The sequence below is a fragment of the Camelina sativa genome, chromosome 17 (genome assembly GCF_000633955.1).
Source record: "Camelina sativa cultivar DH55 chromosome 17, Cs, whole genome shotgun sequence".
Lineage (NCBI taxonomy): Eukaryota > Viridiplantae > Streptophyta > Magnoliopsida > Brassicales > Brassicaceae > Camelina > Camelina sativa.
The window spans coordinates 7,582,731-7,596,380 of NC_025701.1; the positions used below are offsets into that span (position 1 = coordinate 7,582,731).

The 13,650-nt window shown below is 31.0% G+C and overlaps 2 protein-coding genes across 2 annotated transcripts; one reads left to right on the forward strand and one right to left on the reverse strand.

Annotated features, from left to right (window-relative positions):
- On the forward strand, positions 6,084-7,202 carry LOC104755971. Its single transcript, XM_010478459.2, has 2 exons — positions 6,084-6,434; positions 6,585-7,202. The coding sequence occupies exons 1-2, from the start codon at positions 6,207-6,209 to the stop codon at positions 7,062-7,064; spliced, it is 708 nt and encodes a 235-aa protein (XP_010476761.1). The 5' UTR covers positions 6,084-6,206; the 3' UTR covers positions 7,065-7,202.
- On the reverse strand, positions 12,576-13,343 carry LOC104759249 (auxin-responsive protein SAUR41). Its single transcript, XM_019239549.1, has one exon. The coding sequence runs from the start codon at positions 13,171-13,173 to the stop codon at positions 12,727-12,729; it is 447 nt and encodes a 148-aa protein (XP_019095094.1). The 5' UTR covers positions 13,174-13,343; the 3' UTR covers positions 12,576-12,726.

Genomic DNA, 13,650 nt, shown 5'->3' on the forward strand with positions numbered 1-13,650 from the left:
TTTTTTTTTTTTTTTTTTTTTTGCGAGAACAGGAGAGATAAATATTTTCTTGCCCAATGTACCATAAATTTTTCAGAAACGCATAGATTACTCACTAAGTCATTCAACGTAACAATGGTCTAATAGAACAAGTTAAAAGTGTGTGTTCACATCAGAAACCAACTACAAACTAATTAAATGATAAATTATAGGCAATTTGAAATTTTAATAATACGCAAAGAATGCATGCACGCATTGTTTGATATATTTTGGCACGTCGCATTCAGTCTTATAACTTTAAAATATTTTAAGAAATATATATATATATATATATATATTACAAATTTACAAGTTACACAAAACTGTAGTTGATTGTAATGGATGTGCATTTTCATGTTTTGGATTTTCTGAGTTTATAAATGACAACTTACAACTCAACAATAAATATGTAATGATGATACATATTATACATCTAGCAAGTGATTAATTCAGGATCTCTTAACAAAGTACTCCCTCCGTTTCAAAGTATAAGATGTTTTAGGCAAAACACGCAGATTAAGAACTTTTTACTTTTAAAAAGTTCAACCAATCAAAAACAATACTGCATAATATAAAATACTAAACTAATCTAAAAGTTGCATTGAAATTTGAAAGCATCCTATATTATGAAACAAAAAACTTCTCCAAAACATCCTATATTTTGAAACGGAGGGAGTATAAATTTATAATTGGATTATGTGTCATGTCTTCCTTAGTTAATTATATATGATTGAACAAAAATATAGTACATGATGAAGATGATTAAAATTACCTAATCATCACATGAAGATGTTCTATAACTTGAACACAAAATGATGGAACAATTATAAAGTAACCCCAATAGGGGAACCTAATCTTAGAAGATATATACCCCTTTGTTTCACAAAGAGTGTCATTTTAACATATTTCACACAGATTAAGAAAAGCTTGAATTATACATATTTGCCCTTATTTATTAAGTGATTAATGATCAAAATTTAATGAAAATAGTTTTAGGTTTAGGGGTAAAAAATAAAATTTAGCATTAAAAAACTCATTGGAAATGTAAAATGACATTCTTTGTGAAACAAAAATTTTTCTCCAGAATGACACTCTTTGTGAAACAGAGGGAGTATATAAAAATAAATATTTTAAAGTTATAGGAGGTAGCTGATAGAAAATTTTACTTAATAGTGATATTTTTTGTCATGAGTCATGACTACCTAACTAATCACTCGTAAGGTCCAAACTGAGGAATCATAATTTTTTTATATCATTAATTCATAAACGCATAGATTAAGTACATGGTGGATTAAGAAAAAGAGAAACGTTCACATTACGTGTGCATGACGCACCGTTTACTTAAGAAGTATCCATTAATTACTATCTTTTGTTTTAATCCTGTTAACTAATTTTTTTAAACTAACACATTTATATAAATCTAGCTAACATTTGGAATCAAACTATTTTATTTGTGCGCGAATGGTATATATTTTGAATTATAATTTCATTCGATATCAGAAAAATAGACTTGGAGAAAAAATGTAATAAATAAATTATCTTAAATAAATAATTATATCAAATACATTAAGTTGCTTACAAATGTAAAGTTGCTTACAAATGTAAAGTTGCTTACAAATGTAATAAAGTTGCTACTGTATCAAAAGAGTATTGGTATAAGGTTATAAAAAATCTAGAATTTTTATTTTAATTTTAAATCTATTTTTGTTTGGCACTTTTGTAAATTAATTTATTAATATTTGACGCATTAAATAGTATCTCAAGATAATAAAACACACGTTGTGCGGGTTAAATAATAATAATTTGCACCCACTTAAACAGAGAAATGCTTTGTCATAATTATTTAAATATGGTGTAATGCAAAAGAAAAGCACTAAGATATGCTTGCTGTATGGGCCTTTTCAGTAAATATGGTGTAATGCAAAAAAAAGAACATTTGCTGAATACAATGAAGTTTTTTTTGTAGTTCTACATATGTATACTATATGGGCTTAAGATATGCTTGCTGTATGGGCCTTTTCAGTAATCTTTCTGCTGTCTCGTGTGATGGCCAACTCTAAACCGGCCCTCGAGAACTATAAGTGGTTTCAGGCGATGTTAACTAATAGTGGTGGCGACGCTGAATGCGACTGACGGTTGTGATTTGTGATAAATAATAATAATACAAGCAGTACTGATTAATCAATCATTTATATACTACTTTGATTAATCTCTTATATACTAGTACATGAAAAGCTAAAATATGAATAATACTCCTGGTTACGTTTTTTTTTTTTTTTGTCAACCTCACCTTAAACTAAAAAAAAACTCTTCGATTGGTTACCCAAGCTGGAGGGAAATTGTTTACAAAAGATGTTTCTGATAAAAGCACTCTAGAAGATCGAGCTAAGCAATCAGCCTTCATATTGGACGTCCTGGGGATCTTGATCAGGGAAAAGGGACGCAAGGAAGCACTAAGCACTTGGAACTCCTCAAGAAGCATTGAGAAAATCGGCCACTCCTCCGGAGCTTGCACCATCGCTAATAACTCTGCAGAATCCGTCTCGAATCTTCGGCAATCAATTCCTCTAGAACGAATACACTCCATCGCCCATAGTAAAGCTTCTAGCTCTGAATGAAGTGGGGAAACACTGCGACATTGACACCTGGCACCCATTACCAAGGTCTGATGTTCACTCCTAGTTACGTTATCCCTGGTTCATAATATTTGATATTAAAAAATATAATAAGACTAACACCTGTCTAACAATTTTACAAATACATAGCTATATTTATCAGTTATTAATACCTGTTTAACAACCTTTAAACATTTAGTACTCTGTTAAGTTGATGAGACAAGTATTTTCTAGTATATCTTTTTCCTTTTGTTTGATAACTTAAAAGGTTTAAGACATTCTTAATTGTACATTTGGCCACAGACTGCTAGCAACTTATTGTGCATTGCAAGCAAATATAACAAATAAATATTGAAAAAGTTAGTTGGTGGTGGTGTAAAATCTGATCTCAGACTGCTGCAACTTCCTTTATGGCCTCGGAATTTAAGGTTTTCAGATGCATTTTTTAAACAATTAAAGTTAACTTTCTTAAAATATTATCATAGCATATAAAAGGTGAATGCCATTAAATTTTCGTATTAAAAACCCTTACCGATCTCGCATTAAAATGCATTCAAATCCCAAGACCAGTTTCGCTACCATTAATAAATATATGTCCAATTTAATTCCTACTATTATTATATGGGTCTCCCTATATACATTTAGGGCTAGCCGTCTTAGTTAGGAGTACCTTCCATAAATTGATTTCTGCTAGGAAAAAAAGGGACTAAATTAATTTATAAGTTATTTGGTGAAATACTTTATTTGTTCCAACCAACTACTCCAAATGAATTAATCTTTTTAAAGAAAAAAAAAAAGATAATTAGAAACAAAATACGTATTAAATATTTTTAACATGCGTAACATATTGAAAAATCAAGCACCTATAATGTGCAGCTATAGAAGGTCCCTTCTTAAGGAAAACTGATACTGCTAGAATTAATACTAGTAAAAGGAAAGGTATGTGCATGTAGTTTGAACAGTCTCTGTGTGTATGTTGAAAATTAAAGAGCTTTTAATTTGTGCTGGTGTCGTGAGAATATCGTCCGTGAGCATCATCACTTCCTCACCTTTTACTTGTATTAAAGAAAAAAAGAAAATTCAGATTTATCGTAACGTTTTCAACGTTATTATTTAAAGCTCTTCAATGCATACACTTTCCTCCTTTCCCCTAGAAATTCCATTTAACTAGTTGTCCCACTCCCACCAATATACATACACATTTTTTGTAATTTTATTTTGATGAAATCGCAAAGATCTCATATACTTATGCATTTGGTCGCAGAGTAATATTAGCACTTAGATTTCGTTTTTTTTTTCCTTTTATCATCAATGACAGTAAATAGACCTATGTGTTGTTTCTACCAATGTAAAGAAGGACCGTCATTAATTCCGTTTGCTTGCTGAGCACATTTTCCGGTAAATAAAAAAATAAAAAGAAGAAGAGAAGAGAAAGCAAATACACTAGCTAGTACATATTTTAAGGAGTACTTTTATTAAGCTCCATATGGAATACAAATGATACGTGCCTAATTATTGTGTCAAACAAAAGAACGGTTTAAACAAAACTAAAAATCAAAAGTTCGATAATTTGGATTAGTTGGACGAGCGGAAAAGTTCGTTGCCACCTCCGACGGCAAACCACGTCATACATGGGCACGAGCTCGTGTAATAATCTAACCTTTCTCTTTAAATTTAAATATCAATTAGTAGTAGTTTGCGTTGGTGTCAAAATATAACTAAAAAATAGTAGTATATATTAATTATTTCTTCCATTTCGCAATTACTAGTAGTTTTGGTAAATTTCATACAAATTCAAAGAACACAAGTTAATGATTTAAATTAAATGAAAAGTAGCTTTCAAGTTAGCTAAAACAATCACGTTAAAAATAAAACGTTAATTTTTGTAGAATAGACAAAATATACACATAAATGATAGTAGCTTTCTATATTCTAAAAATGACAACACAACAATGTAAACTTTTTTTTTTCTAACGCCTTACAACAGTTACTAAATTTAATGTATTTTCTAAATTTAACGTATATATATATATCAAATGATACTTATGAAGATAGTTTATTAAAATTAAAAGAAAATATAAATACTTTAAAATAAAAAGTACTTAAAATCTTTAACTCCAAATTATAAAATGTTCAGGTTTAAACAAAAAAATAAAACCCGAATAGAGATATGACGTGAAGTTCTAGTAAATCTTATCGAAGAATAAGAATTCGTAACAAGATTTCATGCAGAAGAGTCAAAACTCTAAACTTGAAACCATCCATTTAACTTTTGTAAACTTAAATTATTAATTTCTACTAAAGTATAAACAAAATGGTAGATTAACTTAATTTCAAAAGAGTTAGTCTATTCTGATGAAAACATATCTTTATAAAACTATTTCATTGTATTTCAACACCAATTCACCATAGTTGAATATAGGTATGCAACAACAAAAAGAATATAGGTAGGGAAGGTTGATATTATCAGGGACTCTGTGAATATATTAGTAATGTATGTATAATTTGAAACCTTTGGTTATAATAAGATTTCGAAAAGTCAAGAAATATTAAAATAGGCTATATAGATTGGTCATGACTTATTATTATGACTATACTAATGATGGCTTACTCAAAATATAACATTCGTACCACCAATACCTACTTCATTTAAATATCTTTGACGTGCCCAATACAAAAGAGGACGAACTGCATTAAATACGTAATTCATCAATGCGTAATTAATTGGAAGTTTGAAAGTATTCCATAAAAACGTTTTGAATAAGTACATGATTACAACTTACAAGTGTACGTAGAGAAGAGTTAGGAGGGGCAAAACATGTAATTTAATTGAAATAGAGAAGCTGAATCTACTTGTAGTTTTTGTTTTAATTTTCTTTCTTCGCATTTATTACACTTCGTGTCTGCTTCCTCCTTGAATTCCTCCATCCACACATTTTTCTTGGCCTTTTGGCAAAATAAAGTTCTAAGGTAATTTTTTTTTACCAAGAACTTGTAAAGTTTGAGTTTATAGATGAAATAACAAGAAAAGAGAGTTTGATCTATAAAGTACAGAACTATACAACCTTTGAAATGGCCAACAGACTATAATGAATGCTATATATAGTAGCATTATGGGTTTGATGGTTTCTACCTTACCTAGCCTTCCCCACTAAGGCATGAATGGTTTCAATCCCCAATTTCTAAATGTAGGATTTGAAAAAAGAAAAATGAAATGATTCTACAATTGGAAAACAAAAAAAATCATATTTTACAGAATACAAAAATTAACATGAAATTAAATAACTTATTTAACAGTAGTACAACATTAATAAAGTTTTGCATGCAAAACTAAATGTTAAAATTACTATCATAGAATTTTGTAGAATAATAAATGAAACAAAATCAATTGGCTATAAATTTACTATAACCGTCCTCTCATTAAACACATGAGACTCTTTTTTTGTTTCTTAATAATTTGGCCCCATCTATATAACTCTCTCTGCCTAACCAGAGAGACCCCATTACTGACCTCCCTCTCTATCTCTCTCTCTTTGCTTTTGCTCTCTCTCACACTTTCTCTGCTTTTCTGGTATGACTGCTGACGTGAGCTCTCTCGTACGGACACTGACTAGGTACAAAGACGATCGAACGGCGGCAAAAGATTCCACCGGACCGAGATCAACGGTTGCGCTCATGACACGCGATCTCCTCGGAGGCAGCAGTTGTGGGGGACGAGGCGAAGGAGGAGACGATAAGTCCCTGGAGCTTGACCTTGACCTCCATGTCCCTAACGGTTGGGAAAAACGTCTCGACTTAAAGGTATTTTCTCTTCCTTGTTTCTTGTGATTATTTTGTTTTCCCGAGAAAATCTTGAAAGTAAGAAACAGAACGAAACAGAGACACTCTGTTTCGAAAAAAGAAACGATTTTTTTTCAGGTGGGTTGATAACATTGTGAATTTTTTGAACAGTCAGGGAAAATTTATCTGCAACAATGCAATCGAACAAGCTCGTCTTCATCGACTCATCAGACAGTTCCGAGGTTTCAAGATTTAAATTTCCCGCCGACCCCCGGTAAATCTCCGGCGAAACCATTGTTAAGCCTCTTCGACGACGACGCAAGCCTGGAACTGAAGCTAGTCCCTTCTTCTCTCTCTTCTCCTCCTCCTCCGTCTCTCTCGTATCTATCGAGTGTTTGTACGCTCGACAAAGTGAAATCGGCTTTGGAGCGGGTGGAGAATAATAATGTAAAGAAACGCCAATCGCCAGAAGAAGACAGCGTTTGCGATCAAACCGCTTCGGACGCGGCGTCTCAGGTGGCGGCTGGGTGTCCAGAGTGTTTATCGTACGTTTTAGTGGCCAAGAACAATCCGAAATGCCCGAGGTGTCACTCGTTTGTTCCTTTGCCTGCCATGAAGAAGCCTAAGATTGATCTCAACATATCGATTTGAAAAAAAAAACTCTGGGTGGGTGTAACAATTGAATGGTTCTTATATTTTAGGTTCGATTTCTGTAAATGATAGATTTAATCAGAGGGTTTCATTGGAAAGAAATTGAATGCAAAAATAGGAAGATATGAGGTTTTTTTTTTTTTTTGGTCTATATTGTTCTGTATTGGATTTTCTGATAAATATTTTTATCTTATTTTAAAAAGATACTCTAAAGTCTAAAGTAAAGACTAAAGAGGTAACCAAAAAAAAGTTTTAGTCTAATAGATGAGTACAATTATTTTGGTCAATACTTTTAATTACATTTATTCAACTACTTCTAATTAGTCCGCAATCCCAGTGCTTCTCTTTGTCTAAGGAGATAACTTAAAGTCACGGTTTAGTTCGAAAATAAGTTGCAGAAATTTGTAAGTTACTTTATTATTATATAGTAGTATATATAAAGAGGTAGCAGAGATGGTGATGTAACCATTTGATTAAAGACACTTCTTAAAATTAACAAATATGAACGTTTGCATTGCATACACGTTGCACTTCAAAATAGTCCTAGTTTCGGTTCGGTTTATTTGTCCAGGACTACTTTAAAATGCGACGTGTGTGCAATGCAAACGTTCATATTTGTTAATTTTGGGAAGTATCTTTAGTCAACTGGTTACAACACCACTTCTGCGACCGATCTCACTGGAGTTTGACTTCACTAAATCACATTACCCCGCGTAGTAGAGGTTGGCTATGAATCGGGTCTTGTCGATTCAATGATGAAAAAAAAAAACTATCTGTTTCGAAATATCAGTATAAGTCACATATACATAAGTTACATGACACTTAATTAATTAGTTAAGATTTTGTTCCTAGTGAGGTTAAGTGAATAAGTGGCAAGTATGACGCATTTACTGCCAGGCCAGGCATAGACTGTAAAGTCTGTAAATACAGAAAAATAAAAACTGACGAATAAATATGAATTTAAATGGGAAAAACTAGTCATTAATTTTTTGCTGACGTAACTTCACTTTCATAACTTAACATGATACCAATTACCAAAAAAAACTTCACTTCCATAGGGCAACGATGCATGTTATTGTTCATCAGTTCATGCTCACGCAGATACATACTACTACTACTACTCTACTTATATGTAAAAACATTTACCATCAGTCCAATTTAATTTGTAACGGGTTTCAGTTTTAATTTATTTTTAAGTGCATTAAGACAGCAATAAAATATAATATATCATTGTATGTTCTAGACATAATTTAATTGAAAAAGTAATACTATATAAGTATATATATATTGATAAAATTAATTACAACAGTATAATAAATGTATACATTAATATTTGGACCTAAATTAACTTCGTAAAATAACCTTTACATCAAAAACATTCCTGATGGAGTACGGTATGCTATACGCTTTGGTTGGTATTTGTCTTTATCAAGTTATTAAAAGCTCTAGTGTATTTATGAGTCTACTGTTACAAACTTTAGTTGAAGTGTCAATACATGATTTTATATCACAGCATTATTTGAATTAAATAAACATTTAAAACTAAAGATTATTGGCAACAAAGTTTAATACTATACAAAAAAAAACATATTAATAGCATGCATTCAATACAAACAAAAATTGCATATTTTCTTCTTTTTTAATGTATGCAAATTTATTTAGTTTTATGAATTAATAACACGTCTATAGATGATATAAACGATTCTTATCATAAATAAATTTGATAACTCATATCCAAAAAATAAGTTCCGAATAGTGATATAACTAACAAAAACATCTCTATATAGAAGTTTTGTTATTATTCAAACAATAAAACTGCATCGCACTTGCGCATGTTTCTCTTCGGAGTCATAGATGAACTTTTTGGTAGAGTAGTATTGTATATTTTTGGACATAAATTATCGAGAAAATCATGCTAGTGAAAACAAAACCAGTTAATTGGATGGCGACCTTTACTAACAAATACCAGTTAATGCTCTTAAAAACATTTTTGAGTTAGTTTTAAAAAATCTTTTAGGAAAAGTCTAAAATCTTTTTTTTTTTTTTTTTTTGTAAATGGAAAGTCTAAAATCTTCAAGTCAGCGTCTTACATTAAATTATGCTGGCACTTAGTATTGCTTCAAAGGCAATCCCGAAAAGGGAGAAATACCATTTCTGATTGTAAATAATAGTAATATTCAAACGTCATTATATTGCACGTCAATAGTTATTAAATAAAAGGGTCATGGAAACAGCGAAAATTCAACTTCCCTAATTATGCAATTTTTGATAGTATACCTCAAAGCATTTTTGTATCCAAAATTGCTTTCATTTTCTCAGATTCCCTTTTTTTTGTTTTCACATTATTTGTCAGCCCGTAACGATTCTATAGTCCCCCACTCTCTCCGTCTTTAATGACTCCTCAGCCTTCTCTTATAATACCACTATGTTTAAGGATAAATGACGTTAGCTTTCTTGGATTTCACTAAGTTAGCTTACAGATCTTTTTAAAAAGTTATCTTACATAGTAATTTAGGCCCATCTAGAAGTTAACATTACTATAACCACCTCAGGCCCAATACGATGTTAATTTGTGTGAGCTTTGTTGAAAAGTTTCATCATCTAAATTACACTTCTTTGTTGTTGTTACTGATGATTCAATGAGACTACCGAGAAAATAATCATAACATTTTTTTTCTTTTCGGTATGTCAATTTTATAAAGTTATTATAAATAGTCAGTTACTTACACACATATATGCAAATGATATACAAAGTTGTGGTAACATCATTCTTCTAATATTTTATAAGTATTTATTTAATAAGTATACATATTACATAGAGACACTAACTGATTCTTGATCTAGTGGTGTTTCCCTAAAACCCTCTAAATATTATAGTTTCTAATATCTTTAGTTCGAGGGATCATATGTAGAAGAAATTAAAGCAAACATGGTCTCAGCTATAAATTTATCGAAAAATTTCACCTAAAAAAAAAGAAAAAAAAAACATATATACAGAAGTTAGTATTTTAAAATTTTAAATAAGTGTAAGCATATACTACAAAAGTTGGTGTACGGATTTAAGGTTGCCAGCTGCAAACTCATGCTTTGTTGTTTTTATTTATGTACCTTATTTTACTTTACGCGAACTTGTTAGCTGTTAATTTAGTTTCCCCAACTTCGTACGAAGTGAAGCACACATGTGCCACAGATTTGCCAAATCAACCTCTAAAGGCTTTCAGCAAATAATTGACAGTCACATCACTAGTCGTGCTACTTCTTTTTTATTTTGTAGATCTCAATAATCCGGAGTAAAATAGTTCAACACCGTACCATTCATCTCGAAAACATTATTACAGATATATGTATATATATATGCATTAAGAGATAGTATATGATAATTTGTAACCGATAATGCTATATACTAGATACTAACCGCGGAAAACCGCAGGCTGAACATTTTTTTAATAAAAATTTGTAATAATTTAATTTATTATAATGTGATTTATAATAGTTTATGATTAAAAATTTGGTTTGCTTATATTATAATTTTTGTGTTTAAAATATATTTATTGAAAACCTGTCAATAAAACATTTGTATGTAATGAATAAAATTGTTTAAACCTTTGTTAACTAAAGACAATCCTTACTAACATGTAAAAAAGAGCAACTAAATATAGCTAGTAAAAGTTTTAAAAAGTCTCTTTGAATAATTTTAACATGTGTCTTCCTTTTCTTGTTTTTAATAATTTTAACCTTTGGTGGAAATTTTTTTTGATAAAATTTGTAGCTGTATATTTTATTCGATTTAGTTTTTAAAATCTTACCTGCTAATTTTTTTAAGTACGAATTAGTTTTGATTCTAATAGATTTTTTTCTACTAGTCTACAATTTACTTTATTTGATGTGTACCCGATTTTTATTTTTAGTTAATTTTATTTAATTAATTAATTAATCTTAATTAAGTTTTTAATGGCAATTGAATGTAATTTTTACATATTTTAAGGTTTGTTTCATATTTGTACTTCTAAATTAATATAGTAGGACTAGTATAATCCATTTTCTAAATTGTTCTTTATATTTACCAAAACATTATCACCATGAATCCTTGTAACAGTAATGTATTTTCATAGCTTTAATTCTTTGTACGAGCTTTGGTTTGGCTATTACAATTTTGAAGATACAATGCTTATATTTTATTTCCTTCATATAATTGTAGACATGTATATAAATATGCATATCGTAATCGTTTTTATAACTTGAATAATTATATTAAACACACACAAAGAAAACCGTATGTGTATATATCATGTTTTCTTTTTGTTGGTTATATTACAAATAATTTTGTTTTTTTGTAATTTTGGTCGAATGTCTTCGACTGGACCACCTGTAGTATATATACAAAACGATTAACGATCAACCGTTATCATAGCTACCATCGTTGTAATACTTTTTGTCAATATATAAAAATTTCAATGCAAATATACTAATATATAGTAAGACAAAAGAATTTTTAATTTTGCTGAATGATTTATCAAGATACACAATAACTGTATATGAGAATTTGTTCTAATAAGTAGTAGTGGATTAGATCCACTCAATTAATGTAGTGATATGTACTATATGTACATTACTAGTATTAATTTAGAACTTTCGGTGTCACTGTGTCAGATAGCCTTAATTAAGGTTAGGTCATATAGAAAGGGGAAACAAAATTGAAACATGTAAATGAAAGTTAAAAGTTTGACCTAAACTTAATATACGCTTGCTTATATGCAACTAATAAAAACCTCTTATCGACAATTTCTTGCTGGTCTTTTATTAGCTTTTACAAAGCTATAAAAAAAAAAAAAAGTATGCGCCAAAAAATCAGAGTGCATGTCGACTGTGCAATTATCTAAAATATAGTATTAAGTATATATCTTTATATATTTAAATATCAAATGGATCCTTGGACGTTTTATCTGATGGATCCGTACGGTGCACACAACTCCATACTTTATTTGAAATGACGAAACTAACCCGGTGCTTGTCTATAGATTACCATTTTCGGGAACTTTAATATCTTCCGTTTTTTTCGTTTGTGGTGGATGCAGAACATATCCTTCGTAGTTCGTAGTATGTATCACTTGATCAGTAGTATTAAACTAATGACACAAATCAACTGTTCAGATTCCCATTTTATTTTTTGTTTCTGTAAGCTCAATTGTTTGTTACATAGTTGAAATCGAATTTTGTAGTCCTAAGTTTGCGGTGGTCGAAATCCATAAATGTACCAACCCGTACGTATCTTGGTAGCACACTTATGACTTGTATAAACCAAAACGTGCAATTCCGAAATTGAGCTAATCTGATTCATAAACCAGAAGGTACATGTAACGTGTGGGACGCACGTTTCTTTCGTCTTCTCTGTTTTAATTTTACGCTTTTTATATTGGCGGCCAAAACCCCTCACAAAGGCGTTTCAATTTCTGTGTTTTCAGATTATATCATTTGATTTTATTTATACTAAAATTATGTTTCTTAATCGGCTAAAACAAAGATTAACGTGAGCAAAGTATATATATTTACAAAATCGAAATATAGAAAACGGAAACTTGAAAAAAAAAAAAAAAAAAAANAAAAAAAAAAACAGAGAAAATATCAAATCGCCGAATTTGGATTATTCATGTTCAAAAGCTAGCTACTCTGTAGTTTCAAGTATCAACTCATCATCACCAGCAAGCAAAGAAGCGACGAGATCCTGTATATTCTCACCGGACTCTTCGAATCCTCCTAACCGGAGCGTCTCCACCACGCGCTCAAATACGATGACGTGGCAAGGGATATGAAGAACTCCTTTCTGAGCGTAACCGTATTCTTGAGCTGACCGGTTAAGCAAACCGACGAAGACCGGATGGTTCATAAGCTCTGCGCTCACAACGAACCTCTCCATCTCTTCCCCGACGTAGACAGGCACGTGACCGGCGGGGACGGTGTTGACTCTTCTCGCCGGACATATCGACCACGGAGGCGGCGCGTGGATACGGTGATGACCTCGGCGGTTACGGAAGGAGGAAGTTGAACGACGGATGGAGAACTCGGAAGATGAGTCGGCGACTCTAGAGAGACGGCGGATGAGATGCTTCATTTTGACTCCGGCGGTTTAAAGTATAATGAGAGATAAAATTTCAAAACGAGAGAGAGAGAGAGAGAGAGTGAGAAAGAGGTTGCTTAGTAGTAGTAATATATATATAGAGAGAGACAAGAACATGTAAAGATTATGACGAGAACATAGAGGAGAGGGTACATAAGCAAGTACTTGCCAGGTACAACCTCCGAGAAACTTACTTTTTATTTTAGCTATTACAATTTTAAAATAGAGAGTACAATTCTACGTACGTAAAACAAAAAACGTATTGTTAAATGGACTTATAAAATTATCAAGTGAAATAAATCTGTCCTAATTAATTTGCCATTAACATAGTGATGATGAGTTGATGATAAACCTATCTCTATTAAACATTTATTAATATCTTATTTTTCGTGGTGTATATTGATATTAGCTAATAAACGGAGCTAGTGGAGTTAAAACCAATCAATCGAGATAGTCCGTGATTTTGATTAA

Bases quoted from the DNA above. Each gene is read 5' to 3' on its own strand.
- LOC104755971 (XM_010478459.2), top strand. From the start codon at position 6,207: ATGACTGCTGACGTGAGCTCTCTCGTACGGACACTGACTAGGTACAAA. The intron at 6,435-6,584 runs GTATTTTCTCTT...TTTTTTGAACAG, and splicing joins AAAAACGTCTCGACTTAAAG to TCAGGGAAAATTTATCTGCA.
- LOC104759249 (XM_019239549.1), bottom strand. From the start codon at position 13,173: ATGAAGCATCTCATCCGCCGTCTCTCTAGAGTCGCCGACTCATCTTCC.